Source organism: Mesitornis unicolor, unplaced genomic scaffold (genome assembly GCF_000695765.1).
Source record: "Mesitornis unicolor isolate BGI_N332 unplaced genomic scaffold, ASM69576v1 scaffold1311, whole genome shotgun sequence".
Lineage (NCBI taxonomy): Eukaryota > Metazoa > Chordata > Aves > Mesitornithiformes > Mesitornithidae > Mesitornis > Mesitornis unicolor.
Window position 1 is genome coordinate 33,441 of NW_010164249.1, and position 18,377 is coordinate 51,817.

The 18,377-nt window shown below is 41.1% G+C and overlaps 2 protein-coding genes across 2 annotated transcripts; both read left to right on the plus strand.

The window, feature by feature from the left end:
- Window positions 1-417: 417 nt before the first annotated feature.
- LOC104548254 (PR domain zinc finger protein 10-like) lies at window positions 418-9,292 on the plus strand (the record flags this gene model as incomplete). Its single annotated transcript, XM_010194225.1, has 5 exons — window positions 418-573; window positions 1,626-1,738; window positions 3,975-4,124; window positions 7,541-7,660; window positions 9,125-9,292. Coding segments are annotated over 5 exons (590 nt in total), but the record flags the coding sequence as incomplete, so codon positions are not given.
- Window positions 9,237-10,403, plus strand: PLAGL1 (pleiomorphic adenoma gene-like 1). The gene has a single exon (XM_010194226.1). The coding sequence runs from the start codon at window positions 9,237-9,239 to the stop codon at window positions 10,401-10,403; it is 1,167 nt and encodes a 388-aa protein (XP_010192528.1).
- Window positions 10,404-18,377: the final 7,974 nt, after the last annotated feature.

Below are 18,377 nucleotides of genomic sequence, written 5' to 3' on the forward strand. Positions count from 1 at the left end.
TTGGACTCCTCTGCAAATTACCTTGGTTATTACAAGCAACATTGCCCTTTGCATTTCTGTATAAATATATGCACCTTGATTTATAGGTGTGCGTGCTGCGAGTTCCATTTTTGTTGCAATCCTAGTTTTCAAAGGCATGGTTTGTGACACCTCCAAATGAAGATGTGTATAAATCTTTGGAGGTCAGGACCCACCAATTCACACAGGAGATAACGCACAAACTGGAAGTCTTATTTCAAACCTTCCCACTTCAGTTTTGGCCTGCAGATAATCTTTTCACTACCTAATGTGGAAGAGTGATGTGAAGAAAAGCATTGGTAATTCAAGATGTGTTCTTAAGGTGACAAAATTAGAAGAGACTAAACTGGAGAGCAGTGTGTCATTTTTAGTAACAGGTTCCCTTTTCTGGATTTGCAGGGTGTGAGGATTGCGGCAAAAGCCTTGTAGGAGAATGCAAACTCCATGGACCACTCATCAGGGCTAAAGATAGGGTTATTCCTAGCCGAGCCCGTCTCACCCTACCTCATTACCTCACGTTGCGAGTGTTGGAGCTGCGAGCTGGAAACCAGCAGAGTAAGTATTTTAGCTCTTTTTTCCCCACATTTGAGAAAGAGGAGGCAAAAGTACTAACACTGGCTTGTTTTCATGAATAACTCAAGGCATTGGGTATTAACAGTATGAAGACTATTTTATTTTCAGCTGAGCACAGCTAAAGCTCACATTCAGCTACTGTTTTTTATGACTGGTTTCCAGTAACTTCAATGCATAGACTGACGGGCAGGACATTAGCCAGAGCTGGTGTGACATTTAGCTGTGAGCAGTTAGCTCTGTTCAGTCAATAGAAGTGTAAGGAATGTTGAATTTCTGTCTAATAATAACAGCCATGCACTTTTACAGTTTGTTCTTCTTTTCCCCAAGTATGCAAAACAGGAAAGAGTATTCAACAAGAGGTCAGAAATAAAATGGTAAATACATCCGTCATCCACCCCCTGCGAACTCAAGAGAACACAGGGAGTTAATTTCTCTTTCGCAGCATCTTCAGTTCACGTTATAGAAAGACTGTTGTTTCCTTCTGAGGGCAGGGAAATTTGAATGTCCGAACTTGAACAAGGGAACAACATCCTTAGCGTGCAAATCTTCCACAGCTACCTTTATAAAATTAGTCCTGCCTAGATTGCGTTTCAGGAGGAGAATGATAAGATGCCTATTTTTTCGTGCCATTGGTATTAGGCAGGGGAATAACTAGAATGATTACGACAGATTCTCTCCACACATAGTGGGAGATAACAACCTCGTAAATTATGCCAACAAGCATAGCACTATGATAGCGTCAGCTTGGAGATTGAAGAGCATCAACACATTTTGTTGCATGCTCAGTTTTATATCCTGCCATGGATTTTAGGCTCTTTTGTATTCAGTGCAATACCCGTTTTTAAAAATTCTCTACATACTTACATCCTTTTTAGATTCTTCCTGTAAGAGTTGTTTACCTGGGTTATTTGTCTAGAAAAGGAATCCATGTGTTCTGCGCTATTGTGTTTATCTCAATTTTCACAACTGTAAATACACAAGAAATAGGTTGTGATGTCTATATTAATATTAGAATGGTCTCTTTTTATTCACAGTCCTTGGAGTGTTTGCGAAGAAAGTAATACAGAAGAGAACACAGTTTGGTCCTTATGTTGGTCAACTGTCTACAAAACTGACACACTATGATGAGAGCAGGCTAGTCTTGCAGGTAAAAACTCAATGATGTACTTTGAAGTGCTTATTTGTCTTTAACAGTTCATATCTATTTCAGTATTTTAACCAGTCAGTTTGCCATCTGATCTAGTTAATTAATTGCACTTTTGATCTGTATGTATGAGTGTAAATCACATTACTAGACAGCACAGCATAACCTGAAGTACCAAAATGTTCCTGTGTATTGTGTTTTCTAGAAGTTTGCTTTCCTGCTTTCTGGTTTTACCACTCCTGGGGTGATTTACCTATCAGTCTAACAGCTCTTGATAAACTTTTCACAGAGGACAGCTACTGAAAGTATCCAAGGATCGTACTGGCTTCCCAGATAAAACAAAAGCGTTTGTGCTTAATGCCATGCCACTGGGAGGGTTAAGTTTGTGCAGAAATATGCACTAAGACGCCTGCTTAGTAGGGAGGGACAGTGCTGGGATGGGGAAACACTTCTTAAGGATGTGATGACACACAATGCACTAACTCATGTTATTTACTCAGATTGTTATTTAGGGCTGGTACCATCCCTTGCTGCATATGCAGATAGTGATCATCACATCTGGACCATGACACTATTGTTTGTACTTCATCCAACACAAATAGTGGCCTCTCAGGACCAGCCTGGCATAGACATACCTACATGCACATCCTTTCCCACAGGAGTTCCCTGGGAGTGATAGTTGAGTGTAATCCTTCACATCCCAATCTCTGCATTTTGCTGCACAGGGTAACACCCCTCTGTCATACAGCAAATCTGTGGTTAAGCCACAGCCTTTGTGAGGACTTACCAATAGGTAACAGTTCTTCCAGAGCCTGCATTTCATATCAGGCCCTCTCACTCCCCAGGAGAGAGAGACCAGTGGCAGCTGTCCTGTGCCATGCTTTATATCTTCATTTGAGCTTTCTGCAGCAGCTTGGGACTAGAAAACACTGCGTGTTGTGGAGGAAGGCACAGATACAGATACTTCTGTAATTTCATTTGAGAGCAGAAGTAATAGCTTAGTAATTGCTGTAAACTTCATTTGCCTGTGGAAATAATGTGAATGGTCTGCCAGGAAAGTAACACTGTCCTTCTGTGGGATTTTCATGGCATGTTGACACCAAAGAGGATTTGTTCTTCTCCATAACTACATTTCTTCCATCCTTTTATGAGACTATTTAATTCTTACAAATGCAGAAAACGTACTTCTCTAACAAGCTTGCGAGCATGGATGAGCTAAGCACCCAGTTCCTTCCTCTTCAGCAAGCCATTGTAAACCACACCCTGTCCTCTATCAGTCAGCAAAAGTACACAGTGATAAGCACAGCTCTGGCTGATGAATGGGCTGTTTCTTCAGAAGAGGAGACTAGAGTCCCAGGTTCCCTACATGACAGCAGTAGCTGCCTAGACTTCTCCCTAGCAGCGTTCTGAGTATGTGACCAAACTTGGCCAACAGGCAGGTGTTTTCATCGGAAGCATGATGGGGTTAGATAAAATAGTTCCCAGAAGCAGTGGAAATGCAACTTTTTTTGCAATTAATTGCTCAGTTATGTGGTTAGTAGAACAGGTACATGCTGAGCTGACATCTGTTGTACAGTTTCAACTGTGCATGTTCGAGACTCAATTGCAGAAAACCAACTGTCTGGTATGAGGTTGTGAGCATTTGCCTTGTAGAGGCATTCTGTTGGAAAAGAATCTGGGATGAAAGAAGTAAAGCAAAAAGAAAGAGGTCTTTCTAGCACAGTTGTTAATTTGTATTTACTTTTGCCTTGTTAAGGGGAAAAAGAGAAGACTGTTAAAATGCCATTATATTGTATGTTACCTCTCTGGACTTATTACACAAGTTATGCAATTGTTCCATGTAAAATGTAGTGTTAATACAGCACTAAAGTTTGAGATTATCAAGTACTCAGGAAGTACATTAAGGCATAAACCTTATCTTTCTACCTGCCTGCACTTAGTTTTTATAATATTATCTTCATATAACATAAAAATGATGAAATATGACTGGAAATACATACAAAGTCCTACAGTTATTTTAGTATCTGGATACTCAACAGGTATTCGTTCTTCACTTTCTTTTGCACTCAGTATTCTTTAAGAGTGATCTATTTCAAAACAACCATGATTTCAAAGGACAAATGATCAAGACAGCGTAAATAAATGACAGCCATGGTTCCAAGTTAATGAAAACTAATGTGCCTCTGCACAGGACTTGGTTTTATCATGTTCTTTCTCCTGTCCTCCTCCTTTGTTTCAGGTATTGAAAGATGGAGGGACGTACTTTCTGGACACTCCCAATGAAGACTGTGGAAACTGGATGATGTTTGTCCGGCTTGCCCGGAACCAAGAAGAACAGACGCTTGTGGCTTATCAGCACTGTGGAGAAGTCTACTTCACAACTGTTAAGGTAGTGAAACCCGCATTGCTTCACCTGTCATCCAAATGGAAATGCATAGGCAAAGGTGCTGAAAGGCTAACCCTTTTTCAGATGAAAGATTGATTATATTTTTCCATCTGGATCTTTATTACATACCACCTGTTATATCACTTAATCCGTGGTAAAGCAAGCAGTGTATGGGGTTTTCCAGTAAAAGGTGATGTGTACTTGCTGTTGTGAGTAGTGAAGAAACTGAGCAGGAGGAACAAAAATATAATTAATGATAGTGGTGTTTAAACGTGAATGTTGTAAAGTTCTTCAGTTCCAGATAGGATTGTTTGGCATTGTTGACGTTCAACAGTACTTCTTCCTGGAAAGAACAAACACAGCCCTTTCCTTTATTACATTTTTGGACGCACGTTGTATGCTGAGCACGTTACCCAGTGCTCAGGAACAGAGTGCTGAGCAGAATCTTTACATGCTGTTTTCTGCAGTCATTAAATCTGAACACTTAACTGCAGAACTTGCAATACTGCAGTGTTGTCATGAAATGATCAGTTTATGTTAGAGATTCTGGACTGTCCTTGAGGAGAGAGAACAAAGCCCTGTGCACTTGTAAATGGCACTGGAGCATACAGTCTTGGTTTTTGTTGTTTTGGTCACTTTCTCACGCAAAGTTTGTTTTGATCAGAACTTACTCTTTTATACACTTAGGCAACGTCTATATGTTGAATAGTCATTCTTTTCCTTTTTCATTCTTAGTTAATACTCGTCTATCATTGTGAGCAACATTAAATAAAAGATAGAATATTACTCAAAAGAAGTTACTGTGGGATTAAAATCCAGCATTTAAATTGTAATTCCAAGATTGGCACACATTTGTGTGTGATAATAGTGTTTACTTTTGCTCCTCCATTTCTTTTTCTCCACCTGCACAGTGAGAAGAATGTTTTCCACACAGTGGTGATATGAGAATAAGTTAATAGAAGTAACATTTTATACCTTCAAAGTCTTATAAAAGATTATGAAGTGTAGTTGCTTTTGTATTAATACTAAAATAATAATTTTTTTTTAAAATAACATCAACGTAAAACAGTTTATGCTAATTTGAGACATTGTTTAGGCTGTGTTGGAGATAGATGCAGTCCATACCATTTGAGATTTCAATTTGATTTTAAATGCATACTGTACTTGTAGAACTGACAGGATTAATAATACTATATTTTGGAAGCATGAACAAATGCTTTTCTAGGAAGCTGTAGTTATGAACTGGTAACTTAAAATTTCCAGGATAATTTAAATACTGTTGAACCAGCTCTCTGCTAACATCTGCAGAACTCTGCTCATTGGTGTTAAAGAAGAGTTGCATCCTATATGCTGATAAGAGGAGTATCTTAAGATGAGGAATGTTTCTTGGAACCTTTACTGTGCTGTGTATCATAGAAAATTACTTTGGTTTTATTTCTCCTAAATCCCAGTATCATGCATGACACTGTGGCATCCTGCAGATTTTGTCCTGGTCAGCAAAAGTGATAGCCTTTTGCTACACTTAGGCACACCCTACTGGTCACGGTGTGTGGCTGCCCTAGGGCTGGTTATGAAGTTATTGTCTCAAGATACTTTCAGTAAAGTCTGTTAAGTTGAGAGTAGAAGGATTGGCTCCTTTCCCAACTGTTTTTACGAAGACATGGGATTTTAGTGACAGGAAACTGCAGCTACAGAAGCATGCATGTAAGTGGCATACTAACTTGCATAACAGCACCATTAGCACACTTGCTAATGTAATGACTGCAGTCCCTAGAAATAAGTGCTTTAAAAAGTATAGAATTGTGAGGAAGTAAAAACAGTCCACGGTTGCTGTCTGTCTGATCACAAGAGAGTTTCACATGGGTGCTGCCACAGCTTTCTCTTATGTTCACAGGTGAGACAGAGTAAATAACAGCTCGTATTGGATTTGGATACTGGTGTTTAATCTCAGTTTTACTGAGATCAGAGCTTTTACCTTACTTGACTGTTTCACACACTGATGCCCTTGCTCTCCCTCCAAAGCCACATTGCCTAGGTCTTAGCTTCCCACAGGGGAGATCACCGCTGGTCCAGGAGTGTTGGGCAGAAAGTCATGACAGTACCATGCTGTGCAGAGGCTTATGGGTACCAGTCCCAGGTGTCACTGGCCAAGTTTCCAGGGCATCCCCAGGCATTTGTCTCTGTGGAGCTCCCCAGGCTTGGTTTTCTCTGTCTAAATAGACTATATGCAGGAGCACAATGCTTGATCAGCCTCCTAGTTGGTGGCTCTGCCTCGTGTCGTTTATTGAGTGGAGAATTTTGCATATGCCATTTCTGTTTAGGCCAGGTGTTATCAAACAGTGCAGCCAACCCATACTAGGTTGTTCTTGGGAGTTCAAAAGCTCAGTTGCCAATATTATACACACAATTACCTGTCAGCATTCACAGTCTGAATTGTCTTTCACCTACCATGCTTATCCAGCACTGATGTTATAAAGTAAGTGTATTTTGAGATGTCAGATTTTGTGGAGTAAGACTCAGCTGCTCTCCTTCTGCTCTAGTTTGTTCTTTTCAGTAGCACAAGTTTAGCTTAGTTAAGATAAAACAAGTACAGTGCAGATTTGCTCTATTTCTGTTACAGCAGTGTTGTTTTTTATTATAGGTAAAGAAAATAGTGTGCAGAGCCAGGGAGTCATATAAATCGTGACCCAAAGTTAGTTCTCTCCTTCGCTTTTAAATAACTAATAGATCTTTAGCCAGTGAGTGTAATCACTCCTATTTTTCTCTTTGCTGTGTTATTGACCAAAAGCGTTTGTCAGAGGAGGTCATAGTCCAGTCAGAGGGAAGATTTGGGCAGGCATAACTGGATGGGAGACTGCAGATTATGGGCTCCCTTAATCCTATGTGTGAAGACTTCAGTCGAAAGGAGGGCAGAGGTGCAATAAAGCACATGCATCGTGAGCCAGACACGTTAGAGCCAGTGTATGGAAACACACGCATTTGACTTGCAATCCCCATATTGATCAACTCTGCATCCATGCTCAGTGAGTGCAACATACCCAGGAGGCATCCAAGCTGTTGTGCAAATCACAATGCATTTTTCCTTTGCCTGTACCCTGTAGTTAAGTGTTGTATCCAGTGGGCTTCCAGACATCAAGGAATGGGCGTGGGATGTTGCTGGGATAGACTGCTGGATGTCTGGGTATCACAGACAAATACAGCTCACAGAGCAAAGGTCATGAGGGCTGAGGCAATAGTAATGCTCAAAAAGTGCTTGAATCTTGAAACTAAGTTACCAGTAGTTTAAACAGGCTCAAAGAATGCAACTTGGGTAAGGACAACAAATTGCACATACCCTTCCCCCATCCCCTCCAATCTTCAGTATTATTTGGTATAGGAAAATTGGCACAAGTAAACGTGCTATTTTCTTCTGTTTACAGCCAATTGAGCCCCACACAGAATTGAAAGTATGGTATGCTGCCGATTATGCCAAATTTATGGAAGCTTCTGCAATCTTCATTAAAGAAGAATCTGATGTCTGTGCTTTGCCTCCAGTAGCAGTAAGTACCCCTGATCTGCATTCAAACCATCACCAGACATAGTAAATTATGGTTTATTTACATGCTTTCTCTGTTTATATAACTTTGGTAATGCTAGGGTAGACCATAGAGTAGTTGGCTAACACAAAGCAAAGAGTAATCTTAACCAAACAGCTTGTCAGAGAAAGGCTGCTCTTCCTCACCTGAGTTTATAATTCAGTGAAGCCATTAGATGTAGCCAGAAGTAAGGTAGCAACAGTGGAATGTGTTGGAAAGACTTAAGATTTATGAGTAATTCCATAAAAGGAACAGATGTAGAGACACTGAAATTCAGTAAGCACAGATAAACAAAAGAGAAGGACTCGGGACTGTTGCAGTAAATACTGAACAAAAACATGGAAATCGATATTAGGCAACCATTTTTTTTCCTTCGAGTTTGTAGTCTCCTAGGGAGAATCCATTTCCAGTTGAACAGCTGTGTGGTAGTACATTGAGTAAATATTGCCAAGGACAATGACAGGTCTTGGGAAAGCCCAGGAGAAGATGTAGAGTCAGTGAGAAGAACTTTCCTTAGTATGGCTAATAAGAAAGACCTGTTTCTGTTCTCATTGCAGAAAGAGCCTATAGACCCTTGGATATGCTCCAGCTGTAGAAACACTTTTGCAACTTTTGCTCTGCTGGAATCTCACCAGTGCATCCATAAAGACCGAGTCCTTGCCACCAGGTTCAGACCACCAAATAAATTGGGACCTGTAAAAGCAAAAAGCAAACTCAAAGGGAAACTGAGAGGAGGAGCATTAGGCAAAAGCATTGCTCAGTGCTTTGGGACCATTTCCTGTTCCTCTGCTGCAAAGCTCAGCTGTGCCAGCTCAGGAAGCGCTTGTGATGCTCTTGTGAGGTTTATACCTAAATGGAGAAACGGTCGGTCTTCACTGCTGAAGGGAAGAGAAGTGAAGCAGCCCGACAGTTACCCTTGCCGCCTCTGTGGGAAGATATTTGATTCCATTGACAAGCTCACGGTCCACACTTACGTGCACAAAGGGGAGCGCCCCTACAAGTGTTCACAGCACGGATGCACAAAAGCCTTCATTTCCAAATATAAACTACTCAGGTACAGCTCTGAAGGCACTCCTTTTCTGGTGGGGGTGTGGGGAAAAAAACCCAACAAGGACATCTTTTTTCTTTGTGGTGTCCTAGTGACAGTTAATCCTAAAGTTCCAGTTTCTATTATTCCTGTTGTGGTAGAATTGGAGAAAACTAGTCTCCCTCAATTGCAGTGGCTACTCAAAAAGATCATGTTAAGCAATTTTAACCTTCTCTATGCTTTATGATTCACACATTCCACCCAGTAAAGTTAGGCTTTAATAATAATCTAAGAATTTGTGAAAATGCCTTCCTTCAAGAGTGCCAGTTTTTTCAAGACTTGAAGCTGTGCTGTGTACTAAAGTGAATGTAAATGCAAATAACTATCTTTTTTTGTCTTAGGCACTCAGCCACTCATTCTCCACAGAAATCTCACCAGTGTGGCTACTGTGAAAAGACCTTTCACAGGAAAGACCATCTAAAGAATCACCTTCAGACTCATGACCCTAACAAGATGGCCTTCAAGTGTGAAGAATGTGGCAAGAAGTACAACACCAAGTTAGGCTATAAGAGACACTTGGCTCTTCATGCAGCCACCAGTGGGGACCTTACCTGTAGGGTATGTGCCCAGGAGTTTGGCGGTACTGAAGTTTTGCTGGAGCACCTCAAAAGCCATGCAGGGAAACCAACTGGCAATGCCAAGGAAAAGAAACATAAGTGTGACCACTGTGAGCGTCACTTCTATACCCGTAAAGATGTGCGGCGTCACATGGTAGTTCACACAGGCTGCAAAGACTTTCTGTGCCAGTTTTGTGCCCAGAGGTTTGGGCGGAAGGACCACTTGACTCGTCATACTAGGAAGACTCATCCACAAGAACTGCTGAAGAGCAGGCTGCAGAACGGTGACTCAGTGGGTCTCCTTGACCAGCTTTTTCCATTCAGACTGAAGGAAGATGCCAGCATGCTGTCCCCTTTTCCTGAAAGGGTCTCTGGGCAGAATGGGATTTTGAATAGTTCAGAATCAGAGGAGTACAACTGTTCACATCTTCATTCCCAGCCAAGCTTACAAACTGCTCTTCCTTCTGAACCTTCTCCTCATTTGCAAAGGATGGGCTGTGCAGACAGCCTTCCAGCTGTCCATCCCACACCGTGTTCAACAGCTGTTCCTGCCAACCTGAACCTTCATCAGCCTAATAAATACGACCTTAGTTCTACCTCATTTGCAGCAGGATCCCTCAAGAATCTACCGATAAAAGTGGATGTCAAGGGTTACAATGTGCATCTTCTTGAGGACCTGCCATTACCAGAACCTCTATCGCTCCACAAAATTAGTCTGGAAGAAGCTTCCTCAGGGCCTGTAGGGGATACTAACAAGTACCCAGTGCACAAGGAGACAGAGGCAGCAGCTGAAACTATGAGCCTGCCTTTCATGGATCTCACTCATGTGATGGGTTTCTGGCAGCTCCCGCCAGGTGACACCCAGAACACTACTGGGGACATCACGATGGCATTTGGTCTGGAGGAACCATCACACAGGCTGAATGGCCTCAGCCAACAGCAAGGTCTTCAGCTAGCAGCTGGTGGTGGGATGGCCATAAACCAGCTGCATCACCTTCCTCGTTCCTTTCCATCCACTACAAATTCTGTAACATTGCCTCATTTTCACCACGCCTTCAAATAACTATTGCTATGGGTTGGGGTTTTTTTCCTTCTTTTTTTAAAGACTGTGCTTCTTACTTAAATCTGTTAGGATGGGGTGGTTTTGGTATTTTTTTTTGGGTTTTTTTTTGTTTTTTGGGTTTTTTTTAAGAGAATTTTGCCCCAAACATTTTCAAAGCATGTTTATAAACATGGTAGTTAAATTCAGGATGTTAATAAAGAAGAAGCTCTATTTTTCATACTACTATTAGTTTTTTAGCATATGATGATAGTAGAACTAACATATTTCCCTCAACACCCTCTATTTTTGTTGCTTACCTTTCACACAAAGAAGTGAATAAATATCTTCAATGAGAGCAAAGCATCATAACAGGCACAATAAAACTATGGCTGCTGCGGTAGGGAAATAGGGGTAGGGTGAATGGGAAGAAGGGGGAAATCACAGAAAAATAATGAGCCATAAATCACAACAAATTTATACACATGGCAAACGTAACAAATGATTTATCAACATCACATAGATTTCTGTTAAACACTTAATTACTGAACTTTATGAGTCTTTAATTTTTATCAGAATCATTCCAAGAGTAAATCTTACCTTCTTGTTTCACCTTTTTTTTTTTAAACGAAGATCCTCACTGTTGTGATTACATCTAACTAGATTTTGTTTTCTGAAGTGCACTTCAGCTGTGTGCATCTCCTGCATTTTCTTCCTAGGGCCAGAAATAATTGCCACTTCTGCATGACTGTGTAAGAACTGATGTCTTGTATACATGCAGTTTTCAGAATGGGAAGTGAATTGTCTCAAAGGTTAGATTAAAACATTAATTTTTACTTAAAGCTGGATCTGGCAAGGTATTAAGATACTTTCTCTCTCTCTCTCTCTCTCTCTCTCTCTCTCTCTTTCTAGTAAAGCACTTAAGCATTTCCTTAAATTTAGGCATATGTTATCACATTGGGTCAACAGCATGATTGATTTAACACTCAATAAAAAAAATAATGCTTCCCACTTATGGGGCCTTTATTCACCTTTTGTTGACAAATGTGGCCTTTGTTTAGTCTGGGAAACGATTACTAATGATAGCCATCTGAAATGTGGATTTCTCCATGGAAAGCCAACCCTGGCCCAAGGGAGAGGGTGACCAAGCGTGACCACTGTGGGGCCAGGGGCAGGGCCACCCAGAAGGGTTGTGGTGCTGACCTGACACGGGGCCCTGTTCAAAACCAGGTTATGAATCTGCCTCACAAGTGTTGCCTGAAATTAGTGGGTGTGATAATTGTCGAGGCCATTTTAATCACAGGGATTTTGTTGGTAGCACTGAGATCCCTGCAGTTGGCCTTCCAGCCCTTGGTTCTTCCAAACCAGAACTGTGGAGACTTTTCTTTATTTCCTGGGGTAAATTGTCCATGTAGATTTCAGTTGACAGTGTTATTCATGTGACAGTCCTATCACCTGATGTATCAGAAGCTTTTGTAGCAGAAGCTGCAAAAAATTACATCTCCTGGTAGATGTCATTAAAAAAACCAACAAACTTTTCACAATTTACTTTCTTGCCTAAACGATAGTTCCAAAAATAAACACTCCTGGTTTTAGCAGATGATGCAGTTATTAATGGATTCTGTTGCAGTTAAAACAGACACCGATTTTATGAATTTGAGTAAATTCTCAAACCCTGAGAGCTAATCACTGTTCCATTAAATCCAAAGAGAGTTACTAATACCTAATGATCATTACAAATACAGCATAAAGCAGGCATGTTCTCTTCTCCCCCGTTAATCACAGGAGTATTTCCAGACAGCTTCAAATAAAAAAGTATTTTTAAATGATTGCTGTTTTGCTGTTAATGAACTACAGTGACATTGTACAACTACGATGATCCGAGTATTCTTACTAGTTTATCCATACTTGGAGTAAGGAAAGGTTGTATTATTGCAGTTCATGCGAGAATATGTTCTTCAGACATACTGTTGAGGGCTCTTTGTTTGTTACAAAAACTTTTGGCATAAGGCAAACCAGAAGAATTTTCAAGATCAGTCTTGCAATGTCAACAGGGAGGAAGAGCAGGTACTGCACAGTCATGCCCAGTTAGTGGTTATTTAAATTATGAGTTCCAGAACAGGGGAAAGGTTGCAAACAATGTTATATGCACATTCTACAGCTAGGCTTGTATTTTCATCCAGACTTGGAAGAGTGTGTGTATATTCACTTACTGCATTGTTTTCCTTGTTTTCGTGCAAATTGTATTCACTTGGCTTCAACAAAAAAAACCACCATAAATTTTGTAACGCTGCCTGATCATGTGCTGTTAGTAGACATTTTTTAATTTTGGTTTGTGCTTCCATAAGAGGTGTAACTAATTACTGAAATACTTGGTTTTGAATTAAAACATGATGTTAAGAAGAAAATGTTATGCAAACTCCGAGCTAGACTGGCGCCCACGCTCTTTTTTAGCTGTGCCACTGGAGCAGGGTGCCCGAGCTCTGAGCTGCCAAGAGAGGCGCTGCTGCCTGACCTCGGCCTCTTCTGAAGCGCAGAGAGATGCATTAGCGAGAGATGCTTATCGTATGTAACTACAGGTTAAAGACCAAGTCTCATTCAAGTAAAAAGAAAACCAATTTTGATATTAAAATGCTTAAAAAGCACGATAGTGATGTCTACAAGTAAAACACAGAAACACTTAAGTGTGTAATGCTGCAGCTTTAACCCTTCAATCCATTTAAATTTCTTTTTTGCAGATTCTTCACATCATAAATGTAGAGGAAGCTGATTATGTCACAAAAGAAGGCGAGTTACTTCAAAAGGTTACGTTTGCAGAAAAATTGTCTTGTTTTAAAATTCTCACAATTCAAGTGATACCCTTGAATCATCTAGTACTTAAAGTAGGACTGGACTTACTCAAACCTTTTTTTTAAGGGGGACTTCTGTGAGCATTTTTGAGAGACTAGGAGTAGCTGAGGCATAAGAATGGGGGTATGGTAGAGGAAGAAGGTAGCACAACTGGTGTCCAGTCCTCCCTCCTCTCTGGCACAGCCCATTCCTCCTCCAAATGGGAGAGGAGTGTGCAAAGGCAGAGACCTGGTATGGTAGGATAGACCATGGCATAGCAGCTAAGAGATGAAACAAAGAGATCTGATCTTAGAATATTTTACCACACATCCTAATAGAGATAAAAATACCCTTTTATCTGAACTCTGCTTGAAAATCCATAGAAGCAGAGCAATATGTGGCAGCTAAACAACAGTATTACTATAATGAAGTGCTACCATAAAATAGCCAAACTTAGCAAAAATTTGGTCTCGTACAAAAACGTACTCAATTTATTGAAAAAAAAAAAAGTAGAACTTTTAAGTCCTGTCCTTCAATACACAGTCCCTGCCCCTATAATGGTATTTTCTGTAAGATACTGGAAAATGAACTGTGAAATCAAACACTTCTACACACAGAAAATAATGAGGGGAGGGGGAGAACAACAGCAGCAGCAACAACTACAGTAAAATTTGCTCTAACTTCTGCAAATTCATTTATTTGGTTGTAAAAGAAAACAACTCCGATAACATTGCACAGCATCGCTTCCCCCGCCCTGTCTCCTTCCTGGATTGAAAAAAAGGCTAAGCAGCATTGCTTTAATATATTTAATATATTTGGGCAAATTTAATGCCCACTGTTTTTTCTAAGAGTGTAGAATTAACATTTCCTTCAGTATCATCATTTTTATCTGTTCACTATTAGCTAGAGCCTAAGCAGGGTTTAATTAAACACTGCAAATTCTGGTACTTATTATTGCTGTGTCCAACTTAATTAATTTCCTTTATCATCAACTTTGTTTACTTTAATAAACATTTAATAGGCAAGAAAATTCCTTAGGGATTTTACCTTAAGGCCTTATTGGAAATTGTTGGACTAAAAAAAATAAGAACCCCAACATGTTGCAACATTGAAAGTTTATGCAAGATGATCCAAGGCTGGTAATAGATCAAGTGGCCAAAAAATAAGAAGGGTTGTGCCTCCACGACATAAATTTCTAAAGGCAATCGAAGTTTTTAATGCAAGAATGAGATTTGGTTTTAGTAAGTCTGAACTTGAAGTGCTTTGAAGCTGATGCACAGCATCCCCGGCCATTTATCAATCTTATCAATCACTATGGTTTATCATTGTTTACTGGAAGAGTCTATTAAATATATACATGAAATTTCAAAATGTTCATTGTCTTTTTCAATACATCAAAGAAAAGCATTAAGAAAAAAAGAATCTCGTAATACTGGATCTTCCTACATTTTGTTAAAACCATTGAATGAACCATTGAATGTCACCGAGAGCAGCTGCTTCAGAGCCAGCCTGGACAGAACTGGAGCAGCAGATCTCGGGAATGGAGGATTTGGAGGTTTCCTCTGGCAGGGAAGTGCCACAGGGAGCTGAGGGAAGTCTGCTGCTTGCCAGGGGCTTGCATCAGAGATGATACAGAGAGGTTGCCAGGCCTTGTATGTCCCTGATTGCTATCTGCTGCTTTGTTTCACATGGGCACCAGTGGCACAGCTGTGAGTAATCTGAAGACTATCAAGAGGGACTACAAGGCACTGGGAGCAGCAGTGAAGGACTCAGGGGCACAGGTAGTCTTTTCATCACTCCTCCTAATCACCACTCCATCACTAATCATGGAATTAAGTCTGGCCAGGGACATAAAGGGGATCAAGAAGAATTTCTACAGGTACATCAGTGATGAAAGGAAGGTTAGGGAAGATGCGGACCCTCTCCAGAAGGAAAATGGAGAACTGGTCACAAGGGATATAGAAAAGATGAAGGTGCTCAACAACTTATTTGCCTTGGTCTTCATGATCGATTAAAAACTCAACATGAGCTGGCAGTGTGCGCTTGCAGCCCAGAAGGCCAACCACATCCTGGGCTACATCAAAAAAAGTGTGGCCAGCAGGGCAAGGGAGGTGATTCTGCCCCTCTGCTCTGCTCTCGTGAGACCTCACCTGGAGTACTGCATTCAGTGCTGGGGCACTCAACACAAAAAGGACAACAAGCTGCGGGAGCAGGTCCAGAGCAGGGCCACGAAGATGATCAAAGGGCTGGAGCACCTCCCCTACGAGGACCGAATGAGAGAGTTGGAGCTGTTCAGCCTGGAGAAGAGAAGGCTCCAGGGGGACCTTATTGCAGCCTTCCAGTTCCTAAAGGGGTCCTACAGGAAAGCTGAGGAGAAACTTTTTACCAGGTCAAGTAGCAATAGGATGAGGGGGAATGGCTTTGAACTGGAAGAGTGTAGATTTAGACTAGATAATAGGAAGAAATTCTTTACTGTTAGGGTGGTGAGACACTGGCACAGGTTGTCCTGGGAAGCTGTGGATGCCCCCTCCCTGGAAGTGTTCAAGGACAGACTGGACAGGGCTTTGAGCAACCTGGTCTAGCGGGAGGTGTCCCTGCCCATGGCAAGGGGGTTGGACTGGGTAAGCTTTAAGGTCCCTTCCAACTCAAACCATTTTATGATTTTGTGAACCACTGGTTATATCCATCCCTTCATAGGCAATCATAGGCAATCAAGTTCTGGCAACTGATAAAAATAATCTCACCACTTTAAAAAGGATAGCATAATAAACTTTGTAGTCCAGGTGAAAATAAAAAAGTTAATTTCGGTTTGCTTACTTTATTGAATGTAGTAGCTGTAGCACTTTAGGTGGATAAGGTGCTGGAAAATTGTGTTGCTTAAGGTCTTCCGTAATGCAGCAGAAGAAAACCTTAAGATATCCTTGCTGACCAGCCACCCTATCTTCTGTTGTGCATTTGTGGTCTGAAAATAGCAACAAGTCATATACTTGTTATTTGTATAGAAACAGCTTTTATATTTTACTCCATTTTTATCTAAGAACATTAAACCTCGATCCCTGGGAAAGTGATGGAGCAGCTCATCCTGGAAGCCATTTCCAGGCACATTAATAACAAGAACATTTATTTGCACCACTCAAAGCCAGTTTCTCATGTCTGCTTTCTCAGTCTAAAAGCACTCTTGGGTAGCACTGCAACTGATTTCTCACCAGCCCCGAGTGCTCTGTAAAGCACCTCACAAAGCTCAAGTTTTATAGAAAACGCAGCAGTGGTTGCTGACAGCATAGCATCTACAAGCTCACTCAGGCCTGTTGCTTCCACAGTTTCCAGGGACATACAAGACTCTGTCCTGTATTTTGGATGCTAGTGTGCACATCTGTCTTGTGAACTTGCTGGAGTCACCAGCTGTCCCAAGCCTCTGTCAGCTGGCTTCAACTACAACACTAGCAATACCTGGACTCACCAGCATCCCTTGGGAAAAAGGTGCCTCCTCCCCAAGCCCATCAAGCCCTGAGCTTCAGAGTTCAGTGACTAAACCTGGAGAATCCCTGCTGGTGGTATGCAAGACCCTGCATGATAACTGTAGGAGTTACTACACTGTTAACACAGTCACAGGTAATCCAGGGAGTGCAGAACACCAGATATGACCACTGGGTGCTCTCAGCAGTTTTTCCTGTAGCTGGCAAAGTCAAAGAATTGGTGATGGCACTGTGGACTGAACACTCCCATACCCATTGCAGACTTTCCCAATTGAAGGTGGTTTGCCATGGACCAACAGCAATCAAGGTCAGCAAAACTCCACATAGATGGACCCTGCAAAGTCTTTGAATGTGAATCTCTGCAACAGGTTGTTTTATGCATATTACCAGACATCCCACGCTCCAAGCACTCCTACAAGCTCATCTCCCAACTCAAAATACCTTGCCAGCTACAGGAAATCTGTCTTGGCTGCATTCCCTGCCAGGGTCCCATTTTCTGCAGTGGTATGCAAGATGCTGATCATCTGAGCCATCCCCTTACACAACAGCACCACAACCACCTTAAGCAGGGGCTTGAAGGCCACCGTGCTGCTCTAACATGACTGCATGGCCCCAGGTGGGAACAACACTGACTGCATGGTCTAAAGAGCAGAAGTACCAAACGACATGGTCTGGGAAAGAAACAAATGCTCTCAAGATGGCTTTTACAGCAGAACACAGGCACTGCCTACTTGAGATGGAGCAGCTCCAAACCAAAGAACATTTAATACCAAAATTAATTTTCTCAGCAGTCTGTACTGGGGACATGAGGAGCCCTGCAAAAAATTTCAGTGCAATTGTTTGCTTTATTTAATGCAAAGAAATTCATACTGCAACACATCTACAGGATACTGCATATACACAAAAGCAAACAAGGTCCCTTTATATTACGATGTTGAAACAAAAACCGTATTTCTTACCCCAACTCTCCTGAAGATTTTCCAGGAGATGCACCCAAAGATTCTCTGTTTTTTTGCTGTCTTTCTGGAGAGGTCTCTGTGGATCATGATTTTAAAAAATTATTTGCCATAAAACATTATAACCTACATAAATTCAACATAAATCCCAGAAACATAGGGATCAAAGATATGGATATAAAAAGCAGTACATGCTGTAATTCACAGGTTATACTACAAATAACCACTAAAATAACTTTGTAAAACATCTTCTAAACATAAACTGAGTATAGGTCGTGATTACCAGTAGCAAACACATTAGATGGTATTCTGCTTAAAGAGAACTTAGGGATGTGGTGGAGTTAATTTTAAGGCTGGAGCAACAGAGGGGAAGTTATATGTAATGAACAATGTACAAATCTTGATGCTTCATCTAAATGGACTTAAGAAAAGGTAAAAAAGATCAAATAAATCTTAACGACAAAGATTACAGGTTATGGAGTCCTTGATGGGACTGAGGAAACCTCACACCTAAGGCACTTATTTTAGGTCTGTAGAGTTGCTTCTGTTTGAGGGCCTCTAATTGAAAAGGCTAAGAAGCCCCTCCTCAGAGCCCACATGGAAACTTCTGTGAATACACTCAGCACAACAGAACAGGAAAATTACTTGGAAAGCCATTCAATATCAACATCATCCACTTGGAAATTTTTGACCCATCTCATTTCTAACAGGTGTTGAATGGAAATGAGTTTAGGATT